Source organism: Macaca mulatta, chromosome 7, assembly GCF_049350105.2.
Source record: "Macaca mulatta isolate MMU2019108-1 chromosome 7, T2T-MMU8v2.0, whole genome shotgun sequence".
NCBI classification, from domain to species: Eukaryota; Metazoa; Chordata; class Mammalia; order Primates; family Cercopithecidae; genus Macaca; species Macaca mulatta.
In genome coordinates this window covers 176,966,600-176,992,365 of record NC_133412.1, presented here as the reverse complement: position 1 = coordinate 176,992,365, position 25,766 = coordinate 176,966,600, and the positions used below count along the sequence as shown (strand labels likewise).

Below are 25,766 nucleotides of genomic sequence, written 5' to 3'. Positions count from 1 at the left end.
GCAATACAGACCTTCAACATTTTACCCATCAGTCTAAAAACTATATACAGGCTGGGCACAGTGGCTCACGCCTGTAATCCCAGCACTTTGGGAGGCCAAGGCAGGCGGATCAAGAGGTCAGGAGATCAAGACCATCCTGGCTAACACAGTGAAACCCCAAACCCTGTCTCCAACAAAAAAAATTAGCAGGGCATGGTGGCAGGTGACTGTAGTCCCAGCTACTTGGGAGGCTGAGGCAGGAGAATCGCTTGAACCTGGGAAGCGGAGGTTGCAGTGAACCGAGATGGTGCCACCGTACTCCAGCCTGGGTTATAGAGACTTCATCTCAAAAACAAAAACAAAAAAAACAAAACTGTATACAATCACCAAATTTCCCATTAAAACAATAAAGCCTACATTTCCACAAAAGATTATTTTTTCTTTTTTTTCTTTACCATACATTCAGACAATGTTCATGGGCTTCTCCCCCACATCTTTGCATTTGTGGTATTTGGCTGTTGGTAGAAACTAACGTGAGTCTCACAAAAGGGATGGCACCAGGGTCCACCCCCTAGACTGTGGCCCAGGAGAGCGACTCCTTCCCTCCTCCACGCTGACCGGGGTGTCTGCAGCTCAGCGGGTTTCATGCTAACGGTGCCTGACCACTGTCCAGGCCTGTGCCTGCTCTTTTCTGCTCACAGGCTCCCCATCAGGAAGTGTTTACAGGAGCCACCTAACAATTAGCTGCTTTTTCTAGCTGCCCACATATCACAAAGCAAGCTCAGAGAGGTGTCAGCAGCGTTCAGTTACTTTTCCATATTTATCTTCTAGTTATCACTCACATAAACTGCTTTACAATAAAGCTGGGGTACCAATATTTTCAAATCATTGTTTGCTATTATGTGAGAGATGTTATCTTCCTTTGTACTTCCCTATAACCACATGTTTCTGCCTTTATTCACTGAGGAGCTGCTATTTAAAAGGGAGGAGAAGCAGCTTGGGGGAGGAAAATGTCCTTTGGTAAGAGGAAGAGCCTTTTGCAGTGCGAGTAATTACCATAATTGCTAGTTTCCACAGTACAAGCCTATGATTCATGGTGTCCCATTGGCTATGCTGGGAGGCTCTTCTATCCGGCCCTTGTGTCTGCGGGTGGGGGTGGGGGGGCACGCTAGACCCTCACAGTTTCCTGAGAAGCAGCCTCAGTTCTGCCCTCCTCACAGTGAGGCACATGTGCATTCCTGCTGGTCAGGCTGAATCTGCATCTTTGGGTCTGGGAGGGGAGTTAACCTTCCAGTTCTTGTGAAAATCTTTTTTCTGCCAGGCACAGTGGCTCAGGCCGTAATCCCAGCATTTTGGGAAGCAGAGGCAGGTGGATCATTTGAGGTCAGGAGTTCGAGACCAGCCTGGCCAACAGGGTGAAACCCCGTCTCTACTAAAAACACCAAAAAATAAGCCGGGCGTGGTGGTGTGCACCTGTAATCCCAGCTACTTGGGAGGCTGAGGCACAAGAATTGCTTGAACCCGGGAGGTGGAGGTTGCAGTGAACCAAGACCATGTCACTGCACTTCAGCCTGGGTGACAGAGTGAGACCCTGTCACACACACACACACACTATACATCTATATATACACACACACATATATCCTTTCTTCTTAACTGTATATTGGCAGGCTGGACAGCCCCACACCAGGCTTCTCTGTGCCAGCTCTGCAGGCCAGACCTTGCTCTCCAGCTCCCTCTGCTTTTATTAAGCTCCTGAGTACCCAAGGAGCACTCCCACCCCAGCCTCTCTCCCTCCAGAAGCCATGATTTGGAAGGGGAGACACTGAGATGGTTCCCCTGCACCCTATTCCTGGAAGTGCCCGTACATGACACAAAGCTACCATGGGGAAACCGCCAGGGAATAATGAAGAGAAAATGTTAGCAAGTTCCTAGCATTCTTGCTTCCCGTTCTAATTCTCAGTTCTATAAAGGCTTTGAGTTCCCATCTGAGAAGCAGTCAGGAACTTCCATATTTACTGAGGGTTAGGGTCCCCACTCTCCTGTTCTACACAGATGCTAGACAAATCCACAAACCCGATCCAGCAGTATAGAAGGATAATCCACCAGAATGGCAAACACTAGAAAGTCAATGAAAACGGTCTCCTAATTTCAGGAATGCCAATGACACGGGAGAGCTATCCAGGCTGGAACACTTTCACCCTACACTGGAGTGACCACAGCGGGAAGCCACCCCTGCTGCAAACACACGTTAATTATTTTTATTATCTTTAAGGCCCTACTCAACCATCTCTTTCCCACCACCAACAGACACAAGGCCTGCACCTCAGTATTGTCTAAAAATGATGAGACAATTTGTCTAAAGATTGTCTTTAGGCCGGGCGCGGTGGCTCAAGCCTGTAATCCCAGCACTTTGGGAGGCCGAGACGGGCGGATCACGAGGTCAGGAGATCGAGACCATCCTGGCTAACATGGTGAAACCCCGTCTCTACTAAAAAAATACAAAAAACTAGCCGGGCGAGGTGGCGGGCGCCTGTAGTCCCAGCTACACAGGAGGCTGAGGCAGGAGAATGGCGTAAACCCGGGAGGCGGAGCTTGCAGTGAGCTGAGATCCGGCCACTGCGCTCCAGCCCCCGCGACAGAGCGAGACTCCGTCTCAAAAAAAAAAAAAAAAAAAAAAAAGATTGTCTTTAGACATTCTTTATGTCTTTAGACATTGTCTAAGGATGATTATTTGTGGGCTGGGCTTGATGGTTTACACTTGTAATCCCAGCACCTTGGGAAGCTGAGGCAGGTGGATTGTTTGAGCTCAGGAGTTCGAGGCCAGCCTGGGCAACAAAGTGAGACCCCATCTCTATAAAAAAATTTTTTTTTTCGGTCTCTGTACAGAGACTGTCAAACATTGCCAATGCCGACTATATTGCAAGTCATCATGGCAGGGTATTGGGAAAAGTTTTCAATTAGCAACAATCACACCTCGGATAAATCTCATTGGCTACAACACTGCTGCTGTGCAAAGCTACAAAATTTTTTTTTTTTTTTTTTTTTTGAGACGGAGTCTCGCACTGTTGGCCAGGCTGGAGTGCAGTGGTGTGTTCTCAGCTCACTGCAGCCTCTGCCTCCCGGGTTCAAGCGATTCTCCTGCCTCAGCCTCCCGAGTAGCTGGGATTACAGGCATGTGCCACCACGCCCAGCTAATTTTTATATTTTTAGTAGAGATGGGGTTTCACCATGTTGGCCAGGCTGGTCGTGAATTCCTGACCTCAGATGATCCACCCTCCTTGGCCTCCCAAAGTGCTGAGATTACAGGCATGAGCCACCGTGCCCTGCCAAAAAAATTTTTTTTTTTTTTTTTTTTGAGACGGAGTCTCGCTCTGTCGCCCAGGCTGGAGTGCAGTGGCCGGATCTCAGCTCACTGCAAGCTCCGCCTCCCGGGTTCCCGCCATTCTCCTGCCTCAGCCTCCCGAGTAGCTGGGACTACAGGCGCCCGCCACCTCGCCCGGCTAGTTTTTTGTATTTTTTTAGTAGAGACGGGGTTTCACTGTGTTAGCCAGGATGGTCTTGATCTCCTGACCTCGTGATCCGCCCGTCTCGGCCTCCCAAAGTGCTGGGATTACAGGCGTGAGCCACCGCGCCCGGCCAAAAAATTTTTTAAAAATCAGCCAGGCGTGGTGGCACCTGCCTGTAGCCCCAGCTACTAAAGAGGCTGAGGCAGGAAGATTACTTGAGCCAGTGAGGTTGAGGCTGTGGTAAGCTGTGTTTGTGCCACTGCTCACTCCAGCCTGGGCAACAGAGCAAGACCTTATCTCCAAAAAAGGGAAAAAGATCATTATCTGTGGGCTTGTTCCAGCCCTCCTCCTCTCAGAAGTTATGTGCCCAGCAGGCAGGCCCAGGGTGGTGCTCCCCTGGGAACCACCCTGCCTGGAGCTGCAAACAATTAACTTCCAACAGATTCCCAAAATGGGCATAGCGGATTCAGCCTTTCTCCATAAGCATCAACCTGTCTGTACCTGCGCCACCATGCAAAGGACAAGCACCGCTCTAGGCACCAGGGAGGCATGTGTTAGCATGCAGAGCTCCTGCCTGGAGAGCCATCTGTGCATGTGTGAAAAGAGGCACACACATTCATTTCTGTATCACTGGCACCTCATGAAGAACCTGTGCAGGAAATACGAACCACCCTAAGACGAATGTTTCCATTGGTGTTTCAAGCACCATAACACAGGACATGGTTTTCAAAAATACATAAGAGACTTTATCAGATGTCTTGCTTAAATCAATATGCAATGGATCACTCTTTTTTTTTTTTTTATTTTTGAGAAGGAGTCTTGGTCCATCGCCCAGGCTAGAGTGCAATGGCGCGATCTCAGCTCACTGCAACCTCCGCCTCCTGTGTTCAAGCATTTCTCCTGCCTCAGCCTCCCAAGTAGCTGGGATTACAGGTACCGCCATCATGCCCGGCTAATTTTTGTATTTTTGTAGAGACAGGATTTCACCATGTTGGCCAGGCTGGTCTTGAACTCCTGACCTCAGGTGATCTGCCTGCCTCAGCCTCCCAAAGTGCTGGCAAGGTGTGAGCCACGATGCCTGGCCGGATCACTCTTATTTACCAGTTTAGTAACTCTAACCAAAAAGAAGATGGGGTTAAAATGACCTGTTCTTATGAAAACTCTGGTTCAAATGACTTGTAGGTTCTACCAGTCACAGAAAAATTCAAACCTTAGTAAACAATCCACAGAAACAGAAAAAGAAGGTATACCCTACAGCTCATTTTTGAAGCTAAAAGTGACTTTGGGCCAGGCACAGTGGCTCATACCTGTAATCCCAGCACTTTGGGAGGCTGAGATGAGCAGATCACCTGAGGTCAGGAGTTCAAGACCAGCCTGGCCAACATGATGAAACTCTGTCTCTACAAAAAATATAAAAATTAGCCGGGCGTGGTGGTAGGCATGTGTAATCTCAGCTACTCGGGAGGCTGAGGCAGAACTGCTTGGACCTGGGAGGTGAAGGTTGCAGTGAGCTGAGATCACGCCACTGCACTCCAGCCTGGGTGACAGAGTGAGACTTTGTCTCAAAAAACAAAAAAAAAAAATCTGGATGTGGTCAAAGTTCTAGAATATAGCTGTCAATTTACAAGAAAGAAGTCAGAGGAACATGCTAAATTACACCATGGAGACACAATCAGCAAAATCCAGACTGTAGGAAGTTTTAAAGGACATGTGATCCCCTCTTCAAATAAATTGCTTTAAAAAAAAAAAAAAAAGGCCGGGCGCGGTGGCTCAAGCCTGTAATCCCAGCACTTTGGGAGGCCAAGACGGGCGGATCACGAGGTCAGGAGATCGAGACCATCCTGGCTGACACGGTGAAACCCCGTCTCTACTTTAAAAAATACAAAAAACTAGCCGGGCGAGGTGGCGGCGCCTGTAGTCCCAGCTACTCGGGAGGCTGAGGCAGGAGAATGGCGTGAACCCGGGAGGCGGAGCTTGCAGTGAGCTGAGATCCGGCCACTGCACTCCAGCCTGGGCAGCAGAGCGAGACTCCGTCTCAAAAAAAAAAAAAAAAAAAAAAAAAAAAAGGTAAGGAGGTGCTACTCGAGAGGCTGAGGCAGGAGAATAGCTTGAACTCAGGAGGTGGAGGTTGCAGTGAGCTGAGATCGTGCCACTGCATTCCAGCCTGGGTGACAGAGTGAGACTCCATCTCAAAAAAAAAAAAAAAAAAAGGGGGAGAGGTGATGGAGGCAGAACCTATGGATTAAAAAAGAACTAAAAGGGAGTATGTCTGAACCAATTCTGGTTTGGGAACTTCCAGATTAAAGAAAAAAAAGAACTAAAAGAGTCAGACTAATTCTTATGTGCAAACAAGTTTAGGAACCAGTGATGCAAACTACATAGGTAAGACATAAGCAGGCATGAAGTGGCTAGGGAACAGAATTTAAAAGTCTAATTTTTTTTTCTTTACCAAAAGCAGTTATATTTCTGAAAAGCTGAGTTTTAAAGATGGATTTGGAAGGAAGAATGGTGCCTGACTCTTACGTTCTATAATGTTTTTCTTTTTTTTTCTTTTTTTTTTTTTTTGAGACGGAGTCTCGCTCTGTCACCCAGGCTGGAGTGCAGTGGCCGGATCTCAGCTCACTGCAAGCTCCGCCTCCCGGGTTTACGCCATTCTCCGGCCTCAGCCTCCCGAGTAGCTGGGACTACAGGCGCCCGCCACCTCGCCCGGCTAGTTTTTTGTATTTCTTAATAGAGACGGGGTTTCACCGTGTTAGCCAGGATGGTCTCGATCTCCTGACCTCGTGATCCGCCCGTCTCGGCCTCCCAAAGTGCTGGGATTACAGGCTTGAGCCACCGCGCCCGGCCTCTATAATGTTTTTCAATTAAAAGCTGGTGCTGGCTGGGCACGGTGGCTCACACTTGTAATCTCAGCACTTTGGGAGGCCGCGGCGGGTGGATCACCTGAAGTCAGGAGTTCGAGACCAGCCTGGCCAACATAGTGAAACCCCATCTCTACTAAAAAAAGAAAAAAAAAATTAACCAGGTGTGGCGGCATGCGCCTGTGATCCCAGCTACTCGGGAGGCTGCGGCAGGAGAACTGCTTGAACCCAGTAGGCGAAGGTTGCAGTGAGCCGAGACTGTGCCATTGCACTCCTGTCTGGGCAACAGAGCAAAAATTCCATCTCGAAAAAAGAAAAAACAAAGAAGGCAGAGAGGTCTCTCATCTTGAGAACAGACCCATGGTAAGACTTATTTTACTTTAACAAGAAGTCTAAGGCCGAGAATGGTGGCTCACACTTGTAATCCTAGCACTTTGGGAGGCCCAGGCAGGCAGATCACTTGAGGTCAGGAGTTCGAAACCAGCCTGGCCAACAGGTAAAACCCTGTCTCTACTAAAAACAAACAAAAAAAATTAGCCGGGCATGGCGGTGGGCGCCTGTAATCCCAGCTACTCAGAAGGTTGAGGCACGAGAATCCTTTGAGCCCAGGAGGCAGAGGTTGCAGTGAGCTGAGATCATGCCACTGTACTCCCGCGTAGGCAACAGGGGGAGACTCCGCCTCAAAAAACAAAAAACAAACAAACAAAAAAGAAGTCTATATGAGAATGGAGAAATCCTTATTTGGGTGCTGTTGTTTCTTTCCAGCACAAGTTCACAAAATAAGCTAGGGAAAATCCTCCCCCTGGGAAATGTCTGGGTTGATTTCCAGTTGGCTCTCTTAGAGCATTTTTAGACACCTGCTGTATCTCTCTGCCCAAAGACGGAGATGCTGGGTGGGTTTCTATGTTCTAGGAATAGAAGGCAAGGGCTTGGCCACTGTAACACAGAACTGAGTCAGCCACTTGGGTGTCTGGTTGACAAGTTGCCCTGGTAACTTGTTTAAATTGCAAACTAAACAGACCTTCAAAGCTACAATTATAAAAGTGTGCTAACAGCCACAGCCCAACAGAAATGAAAATGTACAAGCAAGTACATTTGCAATTTTTAATTAGCTTTTTTTTTTTTTTTTTAGATGAAGTCTCCCTCTGTCGCCAGGCTGGAGTGCAGCGGTGCGATCTCCACTCACTGCAACCTCCGCCTCCCGGGTTCAAGCGATTTTCCTGCCTCATCCTCCCGAGTAGCTAGCTGGGTCTATAGAGGCGCGTGCCACTACGCTCAGCTAATTTCTGTATTTTTAGCAGAGACGGGGTTTCACCATGTTGGGCAGGATGGTCTCACCTCTTGATTTCGTGATCTGCTCGCCTCGGCCTCCCAAAGTGCTAGGATTACAAGTGTGAGCCAGGGAGCCCGAACAATTTTTAATTAGCTCTTTTTTACACTTCTTTAATTATTGTTTAAACCAAGTTTTCCAGCCTCCTTCATTAGCCTGTTTGGTATTTGCATGCTTTGCTTGAATATTTTATCTCCAGCCCATTCCACACCGTTAGCCAACATTTTCATCTGACAGATGGAATCAAGGCCTAGGCCTCCTTTAAACAAAACATCCCTCCCAAAAGTATGACTTATAAAAATTGCTTGCCACTCTTTCTTGCTACAGACATTCTTTGCGGATCTTTGGCCAGTAACATGCATATACCCACACATAGTTTGCAAATAAGAACAACTATTGAACGTGAAGTGCTACAAAAGTACGATGATAAAGTATAAAGTGTTCACCGCTTGAATAAAAGCTCTAATAATTTTAACAAAGCCAAAACACAAACACACACACACACACACACACCACGAAAAAAAAATGCACGCTAAGCCAAGAGCTCTTTAAATATAAAAAATCATCATTCTCGGGAACAAATAAGATAGCTACAAACTTGCCAGGTGACTCTTATGCTTAAAGGTTCTGGCTGTCAACAGTCTCCGGCGTGGCGGCGGCACCCTCAGTCCCATCCGACCGAGAGCCCTGACGCGGAAGCCTTGGGGCTGCGGGACTGTTCGGGATCGGACGCGAGCGCACCTGCAGAAAGGCCTGAGGCGGCTGTGCATGGCAGGCAGCTGCCCCGAGGCCCCGGTTTGTCTTTCCTTCCGGTCACCCCTCCCGGCCCAATATCCCCAGGCGCTTGCTTACGCCGCTGGGCGCCGTATCCCTGCGCTCGGCGCCGCGCTCCGGAGCGAGTTGACAGCCGCGGCAGACGAAGGAGCGGCTGAGAGCGCGGAGAAAACTCTTCTTCCCCGCCCGCAAGGCCACCATGGCCCCACGCCCCCACGCCCCCTGGCTCCCGCGGCGCACGGCAGCATTGCGACGGCGCGAGAGACCGCTTTACGGCAGGGTCGCGAAGCCCGAGGGAGGGCGGCGGTGCGGCCGACCGTGCGCTTTCCCCGCGGTACGACGGGCTACGGGAGCGGCGGGCGGCGCGCCGCTGACCCGGGCGGCCGCTCCTTGGTCGCTGTCACTCCAGGTTGCCTTGCTGCGCCGCTGGCGGTGGGCTTGGCGCTGTCGGCGGCTAGGCGCGGACGCCGGAGGAGGTGTCCCCGGGTTTAGGGGTGTTCGGCCAGGGGCGTGGGCTGGCTGGCCCGGGCGACGGCCGGAGCTGCGGAAGTCGTGGAAGCGTCGGCGACGCATCGCGCGATGGCGCGGGCAGGACAGGTGAGCGAAGCGCGGCGTGTGGCCTTTTCCCTCCGTCGGGGGGACGAGTGGGGCCCCCCGTCGGCGCGGGGCTCCCCGCTGGACCACCTCTCTGCCAGCGCCCACCCCAGCGCGGCCTGTCGGCTCAGGCCGAGCAGAGTTGGTCTCGGCGCCGTCCCCGTCCCTGGCTCGGACGCTGTCCAGGGGTGGTCGGGCCTGGTCTCTGGTGTCTCCGGCGGGGCCTTGGCTCCTCTCCTTCCCCGGCTTCCCCCGGCCGGGCCGAGGGCCCCTCGCGCGCCCATTGTGAGGTCAGGGCCTGCGGGCGCGCCCTGGCACCTAGGCCGAGACGCCCGGAGCGGCTGCTGCAGCCAGTAGCAGCCCCTTCACCGCCGGCCCCTTCACCGGCTGCCCCGCTCAGACCTAGTCGGGAGGGGCGCGAGGGATGCAGCTGGGGGCCCAGCTCCGGTGCCGCACCCCGTAAAGGGCTGATCTTCCACCTCGCCACCTCAGCCACGGGACGCCAAGATCGCAGCCAGCTCAGACCTCTTCTGGGTAAAGAGCCAAGAGGGAAGGGCGAGGCGGGGAGGAAGGAACTCGGGCCGCCTGCCCTCCGTGGCCTCCAGAACATCCACAGGGGATGGATGATGCGTTTCCATTGGTTACCCACCTTGAGCGAGCCGTTTGATAGAAACCAAGAGCTTGAAACGTGCATTAGGCGATTGTGGACTCTCAGTGGGAGGCGAGTGAATGAATTATTCAGTTACCACATTTTCGCAGGTTGTAGTTTTTTGAGACAGTGGAGCATGTTGGGGGCTGAGGAGGTGCTGGGCCTCGAAAGCCCAAGGTGGTGCCCTTCAGCGCAATCCCCGTCGCTCTTCTTTACCTGTGGGGTTTTTATCTCTTCGGGGAGACATCTGGGAGGGAAGATGTGTGAGGAGCTAAAAGGGTGGGGAGGGGAAGTGCACAAAGGGAAGAAGCGGGAACTTGGGGATATCTGAGAGCCACTGGTTTTTGTTCTACTGGTTCAGTTTATTTTGCTTAGAGTTTCTGGAAACTAGGCATAGCTGTGTGGCGGGGCGGGGTACTGTTAGTGTTCGGAAGGTTACAAGAGCTACTGTTTCACCTTGCATAAAGGTGCCCTGCCGGTTCCAAATAGTTTGTGCGGCGTACGGTGACTCACACCTTAATCCCAGCACTTTGAGAGGCGGGGGCGGGCGGATCGTCTGAGACTAGCCTGGGCAATATAGTGAGACTTGTCTCTACTAAAAATAATAACATTAGCTGGGCGTGGTGGTGTACGCCTGTAGTCCCAGCTACTGGGGAGGCTGAGGTGGGATGACTGCTCGAAAGTATGCCTTTTTAAAATGAGAATTTTAGAATGACTTAGTATACCATTAGTGTTCTGCAGAAGCCTTGTGCTGTAATAAGTTATTCTTGTCATCTTTTAGTGCTTGTGAAACTGAACACAACAAAAGTATGGATATGGGAAACCAACATCCTTCTATTAGTAGGCTTCAGGAAATCCAAAAGGAAGTAAAAAGTGTAGAACAGCAAGTTGTCGGCTTCAGTGGTCTGTCAGATGACAAGAATTACAAGAAACTGGAGAGGATTCTAACAAAACAACTTTTTGAAATAGACTCTGTAGATACTGAAGGAAAAGGAGATATTCAGCAAGCTAGGAAGAGGGCAGCACAGGAGACAGAACGTCTTCTCAAAGAGTTGGAGCAGAATGCAAACCACCCACACCGGATTGAAATACAGAACATTTTTGAGGAAGCCCAGTCCCTCGTTAGAGAGAAAATTGTGCCATTTTATAATGGAGGCAACTGCGTAACTGACGAGTTTGAAGAAGGCATCCAGGATATCATTCTGAGGCTGACACATGTTAAAACTGGAGGAAAAATCTCCTTGCGGAAAGCAAGGTATCACACTTTAACCAAAATCTGTGCGGTGCAAGAGATTATCGAAGACTGCATGAAAAAGCAGCCTTCCCTGCCGCTTTCCGAGGATGCACATCCTTCCGTGGCCAAAATCAACTTTGTGATGTGTGAGGTGAACAAGGCCCGAGGGGTCCTGATTGCACTTCTGATGGGCGTGAACAACAGTGAGACCTGCAGGCACTTATCCTGTGTGCTCTCAGGGCTGATCGCTGACCTAGATGCTCTAGATGTGTGCGGCCGGACAGAAATCAGAAATTATCGGAGGGAGGTAGTAGAAGATATCAACAAATTATTGAAGTATCTGGATTTGGAAGAGGAAGCAGACACGACTAAAGCATTTGACCTGAGACAGAATCATTCTATTTTAAAAATAGAAAAGGTCCTCACGAGAATGAGAGAAATAAAAAATGAACTTCTCCAAGCACAAAACCCTCCTGAATTGTACCTGAGCTCCAAAACAGAATTGCAGGGTTTAATTGGACAGTTGGATGAGGTAAGTCTTGAAAAAAACCCCTGCATCCGGGAAGCCAGGAGAAGAGCAGTGATCGAGGTGCAAACTCTGATCACGTATATTGACTTGAAGGAGGCCCTTGAGAAAAGAAAGCTGTTTGCTTGTGAGGAGCACCCATCCCATAAAGCCGTCTGGAACGTCCTTGGAAACTTGTCCGAGATCCAAGGAGAAGTTCTTTCATTTGATGGAAATCGAACCGATAAGAACTACATCCGGCTGGAAGAGCTGCTCACCAAGCAGCTGCTAGCCCTGGATGCTGTTGATCCGCAGGGAGAAGAGAAGTGTAAGGCTGCCAGGAAACAGGCTGTGAAGCTTGCCCAGAATATTCTCAGCTATCTCGACCTGAAATCCGATGAATGGGAGTACTAAAATACCAGAGGTCTCACTTTTGATATTGTTTTGCACTTCATATGTGCTTCTATGTATAGAGAGCTTTCAGTTCATTGATTTATACGTGCATATTTCAGTCTCAGTATTTATGATTGAAGCAAATTCTATTCAGTATCTGCTGCTTGTGATGTTGCAAGACAAATATCATTACAGCACATTAACTTTTCCATTCGGATCATTCTCTCTATGATGTGGTGTGGTTTGTTTGGTTTGTCCTTTTTTTGTGTGTTTTCAATCAGAAAATGAAATAGAGGCAGCTTTTGTAAATTTAAAATGGGTTGTGCAAGCATTAAAATGCAGGTATTTCAGAATCTAGAACTAGGCATAACCTTACATAATACTAGGAAAATTATGAGAAAGGGGAAATTTTTGGTTAAATAGGAGTAAGGTTCAAACACAAGAAGTACATGTTCTGTTTTATTATGCTCGATAGAAGACATTTTTTTTCACTTATTGGTCCTACCCAGCTTAATGGGGTGGGGTTTTTTTGTTTGTTGAGACAATCTGTTCTTTGTAAACATTTTTAGTTGGAAAAACAGCATCTGTGTTTTCCCCATACTCTACATTTTAGAGAGAGGAATCTTGTTTTTGTGTGCAACATAAGAAAATTGTGAAAACTAATAGCCAAAAAACCTTTGAGATTGCATTAAAGAGAAGGGATAAAGGACCAGCAATAATATCTTGTAAATTGCTTTTTCTAAAATCTGAGATTATAGTTTTCCTTAGTGAGTAATTTATAAGGATGGGAACCTTTAAATGAAGTTAATGGGCCTTTAAAAAAAAGAAAAGGAAACACCCATACCTGTAGTTGGAGGATGAAGACCGGAGATGGGTTTCCAGTGTCAGGTTATACTAAAACTAAGCCAAAAAGTCTGAATGTAGCATGTAATGGTTCTCTTCTGTGGTCCAAGGCTGTAAAATGGACAACCTTGTCACACCTCCCCAGTGCTGTGTTACAACGTGAGGGTGGATGCTGTCAGTAACCCAGAGGGACCAGGCCTTCCTAGGTTTTCCTAGGCAGTCAGCTGTTAACCACTCACATGGTAAATATCAAAACCACACCTGCTCCAGGACTAATTAGTGAAACCTGCTCGGAATTAAAGGCTTCCTCTGGGTGCCTGCTGAACAACTGAGCTCATGTTATGAGCATGTGGTGGTTTCTCTGTTGCCTGAAAGAGCCATTAAAGTCAATCCTGCATGAAGCGTCTTTCTTCTGCTAAAGGATGTGTATTTCCGTCAGTACTTTCTGAGGATCCAGTATGAAGTAATTCCCCGAAGTTCTGAAGTGCCTTGAGAACATGTTGGTCCGGGTGTTATAACAGACTCCTCCCCCGGGTCACTTTTTGCCTGGTCATCCTATTAGAGTGCATCTTTGGAAATCCAGGGTAATATTATTCTCTTTCAGAGATGCTAATTTGGTAACTTTGTGTAGGGAAATTGTCACTCTAAACAGCTGAAAGTATGCTGGCTAAAGAAGTAGCCTTAAATACCTAAACGATGACAAAAGCATAGCCCTTAACAGATCTTCAGTTTGTCTCAGTATTTCCCGATCATGAAAATCCCTTGCTGTGTCTTTCCTACTAGAAATGTTCTAGAATCACTGGATGGTGGGGTCAGAGGGCAGTCGCTATTGAGGCTGTGAGCTCCCACACTACTGCAGGTCCAGCTCCTGGCAACTGCGGGCTCAAGGCAGGTCATTCGAATCCACATTTTGGCCAGAGTAGTTTTAGGATTGCTTTTCTGTATCATAATTTTAGAATGCTCTTAAAATCTTGCGGAAGAGTTTTTATTTTTTATTTATTTATTTTTGAGATGGAGTCTCACTCTGTTGCCCAGGCTGAAGTGCAGTGCTGCCATCTCAGCTCACTACACTACAAGCTCCACCTCCCGGGTTCAGGTGATTCTCCTGCCTCAGCCTCCTGAGCAGCTGGGATTACAGGCGTGTGCCACCACACCTGGCTAATTTTTGTATTTTTAGTAGAGACGGGGTTTCACCATGTTGGTCAGGCTGGTCTCGAACTCCTAACCTCGTGATCCGCCTGCCTCGGCCTCCCAAAGTGCTGGGATTATAGGTCTGAGCCACGGCGCCCAGCCCAGGAAGAGTTTTTAAATTAGAGCTCCGTTTAATTATACCGCCGGGAAATCCTGATTACATTTCAGGCACATTCTTCATCAGAGTACTACTTACATTTTTAATTTCATTTTGTAAAGTTAAACGTCAGCATTCCCTTTAAAAGTATCCATTGTTCTTTGAAAGTAGATGTCTCTGTTATTCTTTTCAAACAAAAGTGTTTACCTTTTGCCAAGCTGTGGGCATCGTGTGTGAGTACAGGGTGCTCAGCTCTTCCATGGTCATTTTGAATTGTTCACATGGGTTATTTTGGTCATGAAAATGATCAGACTGACCTTGAGTGACCATCAGGCATGGCTTTGTTTCTGGTTTCAATCTGTTCTAGATCCTTGTACCGGATTATTCTACTCCTGCAGTGAACCCTAGTGACACCGGATTTAGCTCTTCTCGGCCCTCATGGGGAGCTGTTTGTGTTAATATGAGCTACTGCATGTAATTCTTCAACGGGGCTTGTCACATTGTGTTGTATTTTTGTGATCTTACATGAAAGGAATCTGTACTGCAAGTAAAACCTACTCCCCAAAAATGTGTGGCCTTGGGTCTGCATTAAACACTATAATCCATATTCATGCCAAAAATGACTGGGAACATTTGCTTGATTTACATTCAGTCAACGCTGCTTTCAGATCACACTTTATCCAAACAGGAAAGCCAGTCAGCCTATAATGAAGTAGTTATTAAAATAAATGTAATGAATATGTCTACAAAGTATAGTTTAGTGGTTTATTTTGCTAAAATGTACATATATTTGATATGATTGAGAAACTCAACCAGTTTTTCTCATTTGTTTGGCTTTGTCCATTTCTATCTGGTTTCTAAGGGTCTGAGCTTAGCTTGTACATGCAAGGTTTTGGGGTTTTTTTTTTTTTTTTTTTAGCACAGCTTTTCAGCTTTTAATTTGTTGGGTATTTTAATACCTAGGGAGATATTGGCCATCAATTTTGATGTATAATGCAAGTGTGTTTTTCCAGTACCTCGGTTCCTGTCCCCTCTCTGTCAACTCTGTGACTGTTGGAATAGTGTGTCTTCAATAATTCAGTGTTACTTTGAGATACATGTATTAGTATACCCTTAGTTATTCTTGAAATAAAACCAGTCTCTTAGCTTATGCTTGCAGTGGTGAAGGGCTGTGAGTCTGATGTGTGTGTTCTTTATATAGTCATATATTATCACCTTCATGGACTGTCTGACTTGCGTAAGGAGTCCTTTTTTTTTTTTTTTTTGAAACGGAGTCTTGCTCTGTCGACCAGGCTGGAGTGCAGTGGCACGATCTCGGCTCACTGCAAGCTCCACCTCCCAGGTTCATGCCATTCTTCTGCCTCAGCCTCTCGAGTAGCTGGGACTAGAGGTGCCCGCCACCATGCCTGGCTAATTTTTTGTATTTTTAGTAGAGATGGGGTTTCACCGTGGTCTCGATATCCTGACCTCGTGATCCACCTGCCTCAGCCTCTCAAAGTGCTGGGATTACAGGTGTGAGCCACCGCGCCTGGCCTTCTATTGTATTTTTGTTGTCTTCTCTGCCTGCTTTTATCTTTCAGGTGATCCAAACAGAAGCAGCCTTTGCAAGCCTCGCAAACACATGATAGGCCCAGAGCCAAGAGAAATGACGTGTACAGTTAAAGAGAAACACTCTGGGGGAAATGTGAGCTTTTGAATAAATCCTCTACCACACGTGAGGATTCTTATCAGTTACACTGGAAGCAGCGTTAACCAGGCTCCTAGCGTATCCTCGTGTTGCGCTGAGGATTGAAGAGTCCATTGTGCCACCAGTGGCCATGGAGAAATTCCAGTCTAGTCAGAGAAGGGACGAGGGGAGTCAGCCACTCCTGGTCTGTCTCAGGTGTGAATGTCTGGTGTCAGGGCAGGTGTCAAGCGCAAGCCGGAGAAAGACCAGTGGCTTAGGAAGGGGTCTCACTGGGCTCTTCAAGGCTGGTTAGAAATAGGACAGGAGAGGGTGGGTGTGGTGGCTTACACCAGTAATCTTGGCACTTTGGGAGGCTAAGGTGGGAGGACTGCTTGAGCCTAGTAGTTCAAGACCAGCCTGGGCAACACAGACCCCATCTCTATTTTTTTGAAAAGAAGAAACCCTGGAGTGGGCTGTGGGCTGAGCTGGAACGAGGTTGCAGGGGCTGAGGGGCCATGCCCTGGCAAGCTTGGCTCTTGATTGTGGGTACAAGCTGGGCCCTAATTGAGGGCCTCTTATATGCAGGTCTGGGGTCACCCCTGCTGGTCAGGACATGTCTGAGGGCATCTTACAAAATGTTTTGGGTTCTTTTGTTTTTTACTGAAACAGGGTCTTAACTCTTAAGGGTCTCGAACTCCTGGGCTCAAGCGATCCTCCTACCTCAACCTCCCAAAGTGCTGGGATGACAGACATGAGCTACCACGCTTGGCCTTGCTTTTCCATTTTGTGTAGTTATCATTGCACAGATTTTGGGGTCGGGGGGGTCACCAGGGAGCCTTAGGACTCTGTGTCCCTAGTTCTGGGTCTCCAGTTTGTGCCCTTTTTTATGCCAGTCACTAGCAGGCTATTTCAGGTCCTCGTTCACATATTTGCCCTCTTGGTCTTTCTAAAAGCACGGCTCTGATCATATGGCTTTTCTGAATGAAAACCTTGAGTGACCTCCACTATTTCACCTGGCCACATCCCTGTGAGGCCCTGAGCAGTGTGGTCCAGAATGTCCCAGCAGCCCCAGCTCCACTGCCCGGCCATCTGTGCAAAATGTTCTATGCACGTTTTAAGCTCTCAGCACCCCTTGAGGCAGGTTTTTCATACTATCTGTTTCATAGATGATTCTGAGATTCAGGTGGTCCCTTGCCCAGGGAACTGCCCAGAGTCACCTGGCAAAGGAGGGAAGGACAATTTGGTTGCAGTTCAAGACTCAGCTGCCTGTTGGACTTACCTGGAGAGTTGAAGAAATGGCTGGTGCTTGGGGCCCACCCCAGGGATTCTAGCTTCATCAGGATGGCGTACAGTCTGGACATCAGGATTTCTAAAAGCTCCCACTTCAAGGAGTGCTGGCCAAGTAGCTAAAGCAGGCTGGGGCTCAGACTGCTAGGTTCACATCTCAGCTGTGCCATTTTCTCTTTCTCTCTCTCTCTTTTTTTTTTTTTTTTTTCCCTGTCGCCCAGGCTGGAGTGCAATGGCACAATCTTGGCTCACTGCAACCTCTGCCTCTTGGGTTCAAGTGATTCTCCTGCCTCAGCCTCCCAAGTAGCTGGGATTACAGCTGTGCGCCACCACGCCCAGCTAATTTTTGTATTTTTGTTGTTGTTGTTGTTGTTGTTGTTGAGATGGAGTCTCGCTCTGTCGCCCAGGCTGGAGTGCAGTGGCCGGATCTCAGCTCACTGCAAACTCCGCCTCCCGGGTTTACGCCATTCTCCTGCCTCAGCCTCCCAGATTTTTGTATTTTTAGTAGACACGAGGTTTCACCATGTTGGCCAGGATGGTCTCCATCTCTTGACCTCGTGATCTGCCTGCCTCAGCCTCCTAAAGTGCCGGGATTACAGGTGTGAGCCACTGTGCCCAGCGAGCTGTGCCACTTTCAAAGCTGAGCCCCTGAGCTTCAGTTTCTTCTGAAAGGTGGGCAGTACTTAGTGCTTAGGCTTGAAGGATTCAGCTGGTTAACGTGAAGCATTCAGCTCCAGCATTATGTCTCAAAGCCACTGTGTCAGTGAACCGGCATCCCTCATCGTGGAAAGACTGTCTTAAACCAGTGCTTCCTTCTGTGCACACGTCTTCCACTGGCGAATTACAGCTGCGAAAATGTATCTTTCTGGAGTAAGGGTGAAGTGAAGTGAAGCTGTTTCCCCACTTAGGGTTCTCTGGTCTTTGCGGAGCTGCCAGGGGTCTGTGACCCCATTTGGTAAGGACTCGGGGCCGCACGCTGCCTCTCCATCTCTGGTCCCCGCTGCCGTCGCGGCGACTGGCAGGTTTTCAGTGTGTTAGAACCCTTCCAGTTCTCGAACTGTGTCCCTGTGGCCGCGTTTTCAGATGAATGTTGCCAGTTCCCCACCTTCTGTCTCCGTCTCCCACTGGTGTCTGCCCCACCTCAGTCCTCTGTGGGTGTTGGGACATGGAGCTGGGTGGTTCTGAGTGCCGAGCGGAGCAAGGTCATCAGATGACTTTGCTGTTCATGGCCCTGGGTTCTGGTGCTCTCATCCGAAGCCCTCCCTGCCCATCCCTTGGGCTGTGGAGCGTATCTTCTGTTCCCGTACCCTATTAATAGCTCTTGAACACACTGGCTCACCTGTCTCTCCCACGCCAGGCCACAGTGCCTTTCAAGGCAAGGTCTGTCTCTTCATCCATGCAGCCTCAGGTCCTGGCAGTAATGGGCACTCACATGCCTTTTGGGTGAGCTGTTCTTTGGAAATAGTGTCCTTAGCTCCTGGCATGTAATAGGCATTCAGTGAATACTTGCTGAATAAATGAGTGGAAAAATCTCAGATCTTCAGATAGCTTCAGAGAGTTTCAAATCCTTCTGCTTGTCGGATCCAAAGGACCTTCCCTCTGCTGAACCTTCCACCAGGGCTCTGGGGGGCCAGTCAGGATCTCTCACCTGAAGCCACCTCATCCCCCTGAGAGCCCGGGTGGAATCAGAAGTGCCTCCCACTCTGTCCCCAGGGCAGGGGGCCAGCAGGGCAGACTGGGTCACACCCTGCCTTGGAGCAGCAAGGCCGCTCCAATTCCAGAGGCCTTGGCTGACCACCGAGCCACGGGGGCCAGGCTGGCTGGAGCCTCTAAAGATCAGGGGTGGCGATGTTGGCTTCTGTCTCTGAAATTCGTCTGCTCGTGCTTGTGACGCTGAAATGAGCAGTTAGCTCTGTGATTCCTGAGCCTGGGCCGACCTCCATGTCTTCGGTGCTGTTGGAGAGGACCAGGGAGGGGCAGTGTCGGGGCCAGCGCGTGCCTAGTGCGCCTTTCAGACCGATTTGAGATGACGAGGAATCTTCCTGGTTGCTGGGTGAAGTACTTGAAGGAAACCTACTAACCTGTGGGGGTGAGGAGGACTGAGGGAGCGTCGCTGAGCCTTGGGGTGGACTCTCCATTTAACCAGCATCTGCCGAGTGCCTGTGAGGTGCTGGGGGCAAAGGCATGGAACTGGGGCAAGGGCCCCTGTAGAGGCCACATGGCTTTCTGAGGGATCCGTCGCAAGGAGCTTTGGCCGGATGTGATGGGGTGGTTGAGAAGCCCAGGGAGGCTTCCTGGCAGAGGTGGAGAGGTTAGTTGGTCACAGACAAGCAGTGGAACGTGATGGGAAGTGCAGGAGCTCGTCTTCTTCCCAGGCACGACCGTAGTCATGAACACTGTTCCAGTCGGTAAGCTGAGCGCTTCATCAGAGTGAGAGTGCCACCTGCCTGGGAGGCGGTAGTGCTGGCAGCTTGGCTGTGCTGACAGCTGCCACTGCTGCTGGAGCCTGGAGAGCCTGGCAGGGCCAGCCAAGCTGGACCACAAGCTGCTGGGACAGGGCTGGGGCCTGAGAGTCCTCCGAGGGACAGGAGGCAGCTCCACTCTCCACAGGGTGAGGGAGAGAAGGGGACCTGAGGGCGTTGGGTGGGGCCTAGGAGCTGCGCTTCAGCCATGAGGAGGGGCAGCCATGGATGGTTTTTAGCCTGGGGAGTGACGGGCCATGCTTCTCTTTGGGATGGCCCCAGCAGGACAGCGCTCCGCCAGTCCATGTGAGCCAGCGGCCGCTCTGCCATGCCTGCTCTTCCAGACCGCCTCCACCCACACAGCCGCGCCCCTGACTGTCGTTCCGAGTGGACATCGGCCCTTCTGGTGGCTTGTGTGTGCCCCGTGGTGCCCCCCATCCCCACCTAGCACTGTTCCAGGTAGGCAGGCATCCACTCAGCCTCTCCCCGCTGCTCACCCAACTCCCTCCCAGACAGAAATGAGACCAGCAGAGACGCTCCCTGGGAGGCTGTCCATGAGCCTCAGAGCCCCAGGAGGGCCCTCCAGGCTGGTCCCGCCAGCCCAGGGTGCAGTACTGCCTGGGGTGAGGTGGGGGCTGCAGGTGGCTGGCAGTTCAGGTACTGGAGCTCCCAGTGGGAGGGACGGCTAGCCACTCACCCAGAACCTTCCCGGAATGGGGGAGGAGAGAGCCCACTTGTGGCAGCATCAACAGGATTTTGAGGACACAGTTCTGGAACTGAAGGCCTGCAGAGAGCCTGGTGCGGGATGAGATGTCAGACCTGGGCCCCTCCCAGGCCCCTGGGCTCCAGCGCTCCCGCCAGGCCCCCTGTGCCCACCAAGCCCCACCTGGTCATAAGCGGCCCAGGGCAGGTTTTCTTTTCAGACTGAGAACTGGGCCTCTGGGCCTGGTGAGGGGCAGTGGCCCAGCGGTGGCCACCTCCCAAGGCTTCTCTGTGGGGTAGGACACCCCTGCCAGGAAGGGCCAGTGTCCCAGCCCAGCCCTGGGGTGGGGAGCAGAGCTGCTGTGGCCCTGAAGCTGGATCAGAGCCTTTCCCTAGGAGCCTGGGCTTCGGGCCCTCCCTCCCCACCCAGCCAGCCTGGTTGGGGAAGGAACCACCTCAGATTTGATTGAGGAAGACTTTTTTTTTGCTTTTTCTTTTCTTGTATTTATTTAAAGGGCTTTCCACTAAAGACCGGAAAACCTGCTAGTCAAATTCTAGAAGAGCAAACACTGGAAAAGACATTTTTGTAGCTAGTTCATAAACAAATTCACACGCGCCACACTGCCGCCTTCTCAGCCTCCCTTTCCCCAGCCCACTTCCATCACCTGCCCCTGCCCTCAAAGCACCGAGTCCCCCAGGGCCTGTGCCTCAGGGCAGCTGCCAGGACTGCCAGGCCCCACCGGGGACTGTCTCCCTCCCGTGGGGACATGCTCAGAGCTGCACTGGCTGGGGAGGCTCTGGGCGGAAGGGTGGAGGGACAAAGAGGTCTTTGTCTCCCTGTGGCTGGACGAGAGGACAGACAGGTCAGCCAAGGCTGTGTGACTGGGGAGGCCCACCTGAGGGCCCAGCCTCCTGCAGCCACCTACCTGGGGCCCTGACACGTGCAGGACATCTCCGTGTGCCTGTTTCCTGGCTGCGAGGTGGGGTCAGGCCACACACCATCCTGCCTCCCCGCCTGGCTTCCCGCCCGGCATCACCAGCCCTCACAGCTTCATGTTCCTGCTGTTTGCCACTTTGGTGTCTTTGCTGGCCCCTTCCCCACGGGCACAGGAACTCACCGCATCCCCAGTGCTTTCACAGGCTGGCGAGGGCTGGGAAGGGCAGACTGATAGAGGGCCATAACTGTGCAGGGCGGGGGCACCCAGGACTGCTGCGTGGACCAGGAGGGAGGAAGGAGACAAGAAGCCATGTCCTGGCAGCTCGGAGGTCCTGTGCCTGCAGAGGCCGCTGCGGGGCAAGGGCCAGGATCTGGCTCTGGCCTAGGTGAGGGGCGGCCAGGTAAGAAGCAGAAGGAGCTCCCCAGGGCCGCCTCTGTCACCTCATCTTCCTGCCAGGCCTGGGGCAGGGAGGGTACCCAGCAAGCGTCTGCAGGCTGACAGAAGGGCATGGTGCCCTAGGCTCAGTGTGGCTGGGAGCCAGGATGGAGCCATCTGCCCACCCCGGGTCCCACGCCAGCCCTTCCTAGGTTGGGCAGGCTGGGCCTAGAGGGGCACCGGGGCCCTGCTCACACGGACAGAAACGGATGTGGAGGGCTGGCTGGGTTCCTCGAGGTCCCTCTCCCCTCTGCTGTCTCTGGGTGTACCAGTCACCCAGAGAGGGTGAGAGTGGAACGGCTGCTGTCTGGTGCTGGGTCATAGGCAGAAACAGCCTCATGACCAGGCCACCTGATGGCCATTCCCACAGAAAGAACCGGCTTCTGTGCTGTGTCCCAGCTCTGGCATGACCAAGCCATCCTCTGACCACCAGCAGCCAAAGAGCCCAGTGGGCCACGTGGACCCCAGCGGGCAGCACGTGCCAGATGTCAGCTGCAGTCAGTCTCCAACCACAATGCCTGCGCTCTGCCCCTTCCTGCCCCATCGCCCTCAGAGGACCTAGCCCGATGCCAGGGGCCCCGTACCTGAGACCCTGAGGACATGAAACTTGTTCCGTTCCTGCTTGTATCCCCAGTACCTAGAGCAGCACCTGGCTCAACACGCTGACACCTGTGGGTGCCCTCTGCAGGTGGCATAGGCTCCAGGAGCGGCAGGAGCGGAGCTGAGGGGGCGGTTTTGCCTCCTGAGTCGGGGAACATGCTGCAAAGCTCCGTGGGCACCCGTCTCGTGGGGTACGGGGGGTCAGCAGGAACCGGTGCCCTCAGGTGTGGCTGAGGTACATGAGTCCTGTGCGTGTGCCACCAGGATCACCCATGATGGGGTAGTCTGGGCCCCACTGGGTGCACCCTTTACACAGCCTGACACAGAGGCAGGGCCTTGCTGATGGCCAGAGATGAAAGGCCCAGAAAGAGATCGGGAAACTGGGATGCTCAGATCCTCCTGGGGCTCCCCGAACTCTGCTCCTCCAGCGCAGCTGGCGTTTCTCTGCACGTGGGAAAGGAAAGGAAAATGATGACTTTTCAAAAGCAGAGCCTAGAGCCAGGGCTGGGCATACTGGAGGCCCTGGAAGAACTTCAGGCAGCGGGTAGGGGACAGTGCCAGGACTGCCAGGGCTTTCTGGGCCCCACGAGCCAAGGGAGATTTGGAGGCTTTGCTGAGTGCCCCTGGGGGCAGCAGTGGGGTGGGGCGAGGGGGTCAGGGAAAGGATTTGGGGGCAGTGAGGACAGCACCAGGGGATGGGGGTGCCCAGGGATCCAGCCTGGCTGGCAGGAGGAGGGGTCAGCCATGGGGCGGAGTTGTAGAGGCCTGGGCAGCAGAACCCACTGGGCCTCGCTGAGAGCAGAGGGCGCTGCTTCTTAAAGGTTCCGGGCGTGGTGGCGGGTGCCTGTGGCCCCAGCTACTCGGGAGGCTGAAGCATGAGAATTGCTTGAACTCAGAAGGCAGAGGTTGCAGTGAGCCGAGATCACGCCACTGTACTCCAGCCCGGGCGACAGAGCGAGACCATCACACACACACACAAATTTAAAAACGTACTGGGGATGTCAGGGTGCAGGTGTGGGGCAGCGAGGCACCCAGCTGCCTTCTTGGGCTGCGGTCTGGTCTGGGCACTGCCTGTAGATGGCCACAGCAAGCCCAGGGTGCTCTTGGCAGCCTGGGGCTCCTGGGTGTGTGTGCCCCTTCCTCTGTGCATCCAGGTTTCATCTCCCAGGAAAGGGCATCTTCTAGCCCTTAATCCTGACCCAGCCCCTCAAAGGGAAAGCAGGCATCCCAGCACCAACGTGGCTATGCAGGTGGTCCTGTGGAGCAGGCCATGTGGGCCTGGGGAAGAGTGTGCAGGCTGGACCGCTGGAGCAAGGACCCCCAGGTTGGAGCCAGGCAGGCAGGTGAGAGTCTGGAGGGCCAGATCCCACAAGGCCTTGGGGCAGCAGGCCCCAACAAGGGCAGGACTGCATCCTGGATCAGTGGCTCCCACAGAGCACAGCACTAGTCCCAGGCTGCCCCTGCGCTGGGTTCTCCCAGGCCTGGCCGAGTGACTGCCATGGACGCCCACACCGGCAGTAGGTCTGTGCCAGGGCAGACCCGAGAGCACGCCCCAGGGGGTGCCTCTAGCTGAATGTGCGAGGCCTGTCCCTGCCGGGGTGGGGACCATGGCCTGGGCCGTTCTGGCCCATTCCCTCACCCAGTGCCAGTGCACATGGGCCCTGCACAGCTCAGCATCGGCGCTGGCCAGGCTGGGTGGAGGGAGGACCCCAGACAGACCCTTGCTACCCACCGCCCTCCCTACAGCCCCTGGCTTGCAGGGTGGCTCACCTGCACAGCATGCGGCTCCCTGACCTTGGAGGTCCCCCAAACGCCAAGCGTCTGCCCCTCCAGGCCCCCACCTGCCTGCTTGGTTCTCCCACGTCTGGTCACCAGGCGGCGCCCAAGGTCAGGTTTTGCAGAGCCCAGAACACCGGAAGTGGTTTGGGGCCAGCCGGCTGGCGCAGCTATCCTGCCTGGGCCACGCCGGGTGCACCTGCCCTGGCCAATGGTGGACAGGTGGCCATGGCCTCGCCTGAGCTGCGCTTCTGTTCTGGGGGTGGATGGCGCTTGCGCGGGGCATCCAATGACCGCCTGCCACCATCTATGGAGTCCCCACAGATATGCCGGTCTCTAACCTACCTCCCAACCCCCTAGTTCTGCCACAGGCAGCCTGCCCTGCCTGCCAGCGTGGTTCTGTCGTCAGGATGGTGGTGGCTCCCAGCCGGCTGGCAGGGGCTTGTCTTTCCCCGTGGCAGGGCCTATGGGCAAGGCCTGTGCGATCAGCCCTGCGTCTCTGCACAGGTGGCCCCTTCCTTGGACCCTGGCCTGGCCCTCCTGGGTAATCTGTGCTCCTCTTCCACACCCCAAGCCAAATGCCACTTCTGGCAAGAAGCCTTAGGTGACTCCCCCGACACGTTCCTGTGTGCGGGGCCCGTCCCTGGCCAATGGGGTCACCATACTGCACAGTGGTGCTGGCAGCAACCAGGACAGCTCAGGCAGCCGTGCAGCAGGCAGGGGTCACTGCTGTGCACAGCTGCCCCCGGAGCTGCCTCCATGCTGCACAGCTCAGCTAGTGGGCAGGGTGTGGGGCCATGGCACTGGCTGCCTTGTGCCTCGCTGGGCCCCGCGAGGGCTCTGGGTGTGGTGATGGAGAATCAGCGCCTGCCCCGCAGCCTGGCTTCTTGGTGGCAGGAGCTGCAGGAACAAGCCAGGCCCTGCAGCCTGGCCTCTACGCCCCTGTCTCCCTGCCTTGCCCTTTCTCCCTCATTGCCCTAAAAGACCTCGGTGCCAGCAGACACACCTGCCCCAGGGTCACCGAGGCAGCTGCCTCTGTGAAGCCCCCTCTCCCTCAGGAAGCTGTTTGGGGCCTCTCGGTGCCCACTCCTGCCCTGCCCCGAGCCCAGCCCTGCCTCCTGAGAGCACCTCTGGGCACATCTCGCACAGCGTCACGCTCAGGAGGGCTGCAGGGGGACTGCTGGGTGACGAGGGCCCCGCCCGTCAGCCTCAGCTCCAGCCTATCCCAGGGGCCTGAGATTCTAACAGGCAGCAGCGTTTATCCCAAAGGACTGACGCGCTCCTGGGGAAGCCGCAGCCTCTGCAGCAGTGCCAAGAGCCGTGGGCCTCCTGTTGGGAAGGGACCGCCGGGTCCCCATCCACTGGCCCCTCAGGAGCCAGCAGCGGCACGCGTGGGGCAAGGAACTCGGCCAGCTCTGTGTTGTTGGGCTGGAGCCTGAGGCAGGGGTCAGAGGGCCCAGCTGTGGTCTTCAGAGAGGGCCTGCGTGTTCCCAGCGTTCCCACCCCCCAGCCTACAGCCTGTCCCCTCTCCAGGATATCAACTGCAAGGAAGCCGTCCCTCCCCTTGGTGGGGTCCTCGTCAGCAGGTTTCAGGGCAGCCAGGGACCCCAGGGCCATCTGTCTCCCCAGACACCCAGGTTCTCCGTCCTGTGACGTCAGCTGACAACGGGAGTCAGGCTGGGCCGCCCAGGGCCTCTCATGCATCGAGACCACACCCTCCTGCTGCACCCCGGCAAAGCATGCCACCCGGCCCCCTCCATGCCATCTCCAGGCCACTTTGTCCTTCCTGTAGGGCTGGTGGTGCCCACCCTACTGTGGGGCTGTGAGCATCTAATGGGGCGCTTGGTGTCCAGTGGCCGGTGAGGCCCAGCCTCAGCTCGCCGGCATCAGAAATCCCAGCCCTCACAGCATAGGGCCTCGAGGCTGTCCCACAGGCCCAGT

At 52.9% G+C, this 25,766-nt stretch overlaps 2 protein-coding genes, 3 long non-coding RNA genes and 2 other non-coding genes across 20 annotated transcripts in view; 2 read left to right on the top strand and 5 right to left on the bottom strand.

The window, feature by feature from the left end:
• COA8 (cytochrome c oxidase assembly factor 8) overlaps positions 1-8,702 on the bottom strand; it is a 32,535-nt gene extending 23,833 nt beyond the window's left edge. For 5 of the 6 annotated variants that reach the window (XR_013396608.1, XR_013396609.1, XR_013396607.1 and 2 more), the window contains exon 1: positions 8,532-8,702. Coding sequence is in view for 3 of the 6 variants with exons in the window: in XM_077941993.1 (XP_077798119.1) it covers positions 8,532-8,654 (123 nt within the window). In the remaining 3 variants the exon portion in view is untranslated. The remainder of the gene's footprint in view (positions 1-8,531) is intronic. The other variant, XM_001084683.5, reaches the window with a different exon arrangement.
• On the bottom strand, positions 901-7,064 carry LOC144330439 (uncharacterized). Its single transcript, XR_013396619.1, has 2 exons — positions 6,853-7,064; positions 901-3,222 (listed from the first exon to the last, which is right to left on the bottom strand). It is a non-coding gene; the product is annotated as an uncharacterized LOC144330439 (long non-coding RNA).
• Positions 2,858-3,000, bottom strand: LOC114680077 (U4 spliceosomal RNA). The gene has a single exon (XR_003732144.2). It is a non-coding gene; the product is annotated as a U4 spliceosomal RNA (small nuclear RNA).
• Positions 8,703-9,005: 303 nt separating the features above from the next.
• On the top strand, positions 9,006-15,129 carry BAG5 (BAG cochaperone 5). Of its 8 annotated transcripts, none has more exons than XR_013396604.1 (3): positions 9,006-9,050; positions 10,478-13,109; positions 14,093-15,129. XR_013396604.1 is itself a non-coding variant. In XM_002805223.4 (2 exons), the coding sequence occupies exon 2, from the start codon at positions 10,506-10,508 to the stop codon at positions 11,847-11,849; it is 1,344 nt and encodes a 447-aa protein (XP_002805269.1). In that variant the 5' UTR covers positions 9,006-9,050; positions 10,478-10,505; the 3' UTR covers positions 11,850-15,129. The 8 variants fall into 8 exon arrangements, 3 of the variants coding, with proteins under 3 accessions (XP_002805269.1, XP_002805270.1, XP_002805271.2); XR_013396603.1 differs by having other exon boundaries at positions 10,478-13,717; XR_013396602.1 differs by having other exon boundaries at positions 10,478-13,813.
• Positions 15,130-18,467: 3,338 nt separating this feature from the next.
• On the top strand, positions 18,468-22,507 carry LOC114679658 (uncharacterized). Of its 2 annotated transcripts, none has more exons than XR_013396614.1 (5): positions 18,468-19,001; positions 19,288-19,523; positions 19,660-19,833; positions 21,267-21,414; positions 21,820-22,507. It is a non-coding gene; the product is annotated as an uncharacterized LOC114679658 (long non-coding RNA). The 2 variants fall into 2 exon arrangements; XR_013396613.1 differs by having other exon boundaries at positions 18,847-18,970.
• On the bottom strand, positions 20,554-23,900 carry LOC144330440 (uncharacterized). The gene is made up of 2 exons (XR_013396620.1): positions 23,820-23,900; positions 20,554-22,493 (listed from the first exon to the last, which is right to left on the bottom strand). It is a non-coding gene; the product is annotated as an uncharacterized LOC144330440 (long non-coding RNA).
• On the bottom strand, positions 20,589-20,648 carry LOC114679822 (U7 small nuclear RNA). The gene has a single exon (XR_003731916.1). It is a non-coding gene; the product is annotated as a U7 small nuclear RNA (small nuclear RNA).
• Positions 23,901-25,766: the final 1,866 nt, after the last annotated feature.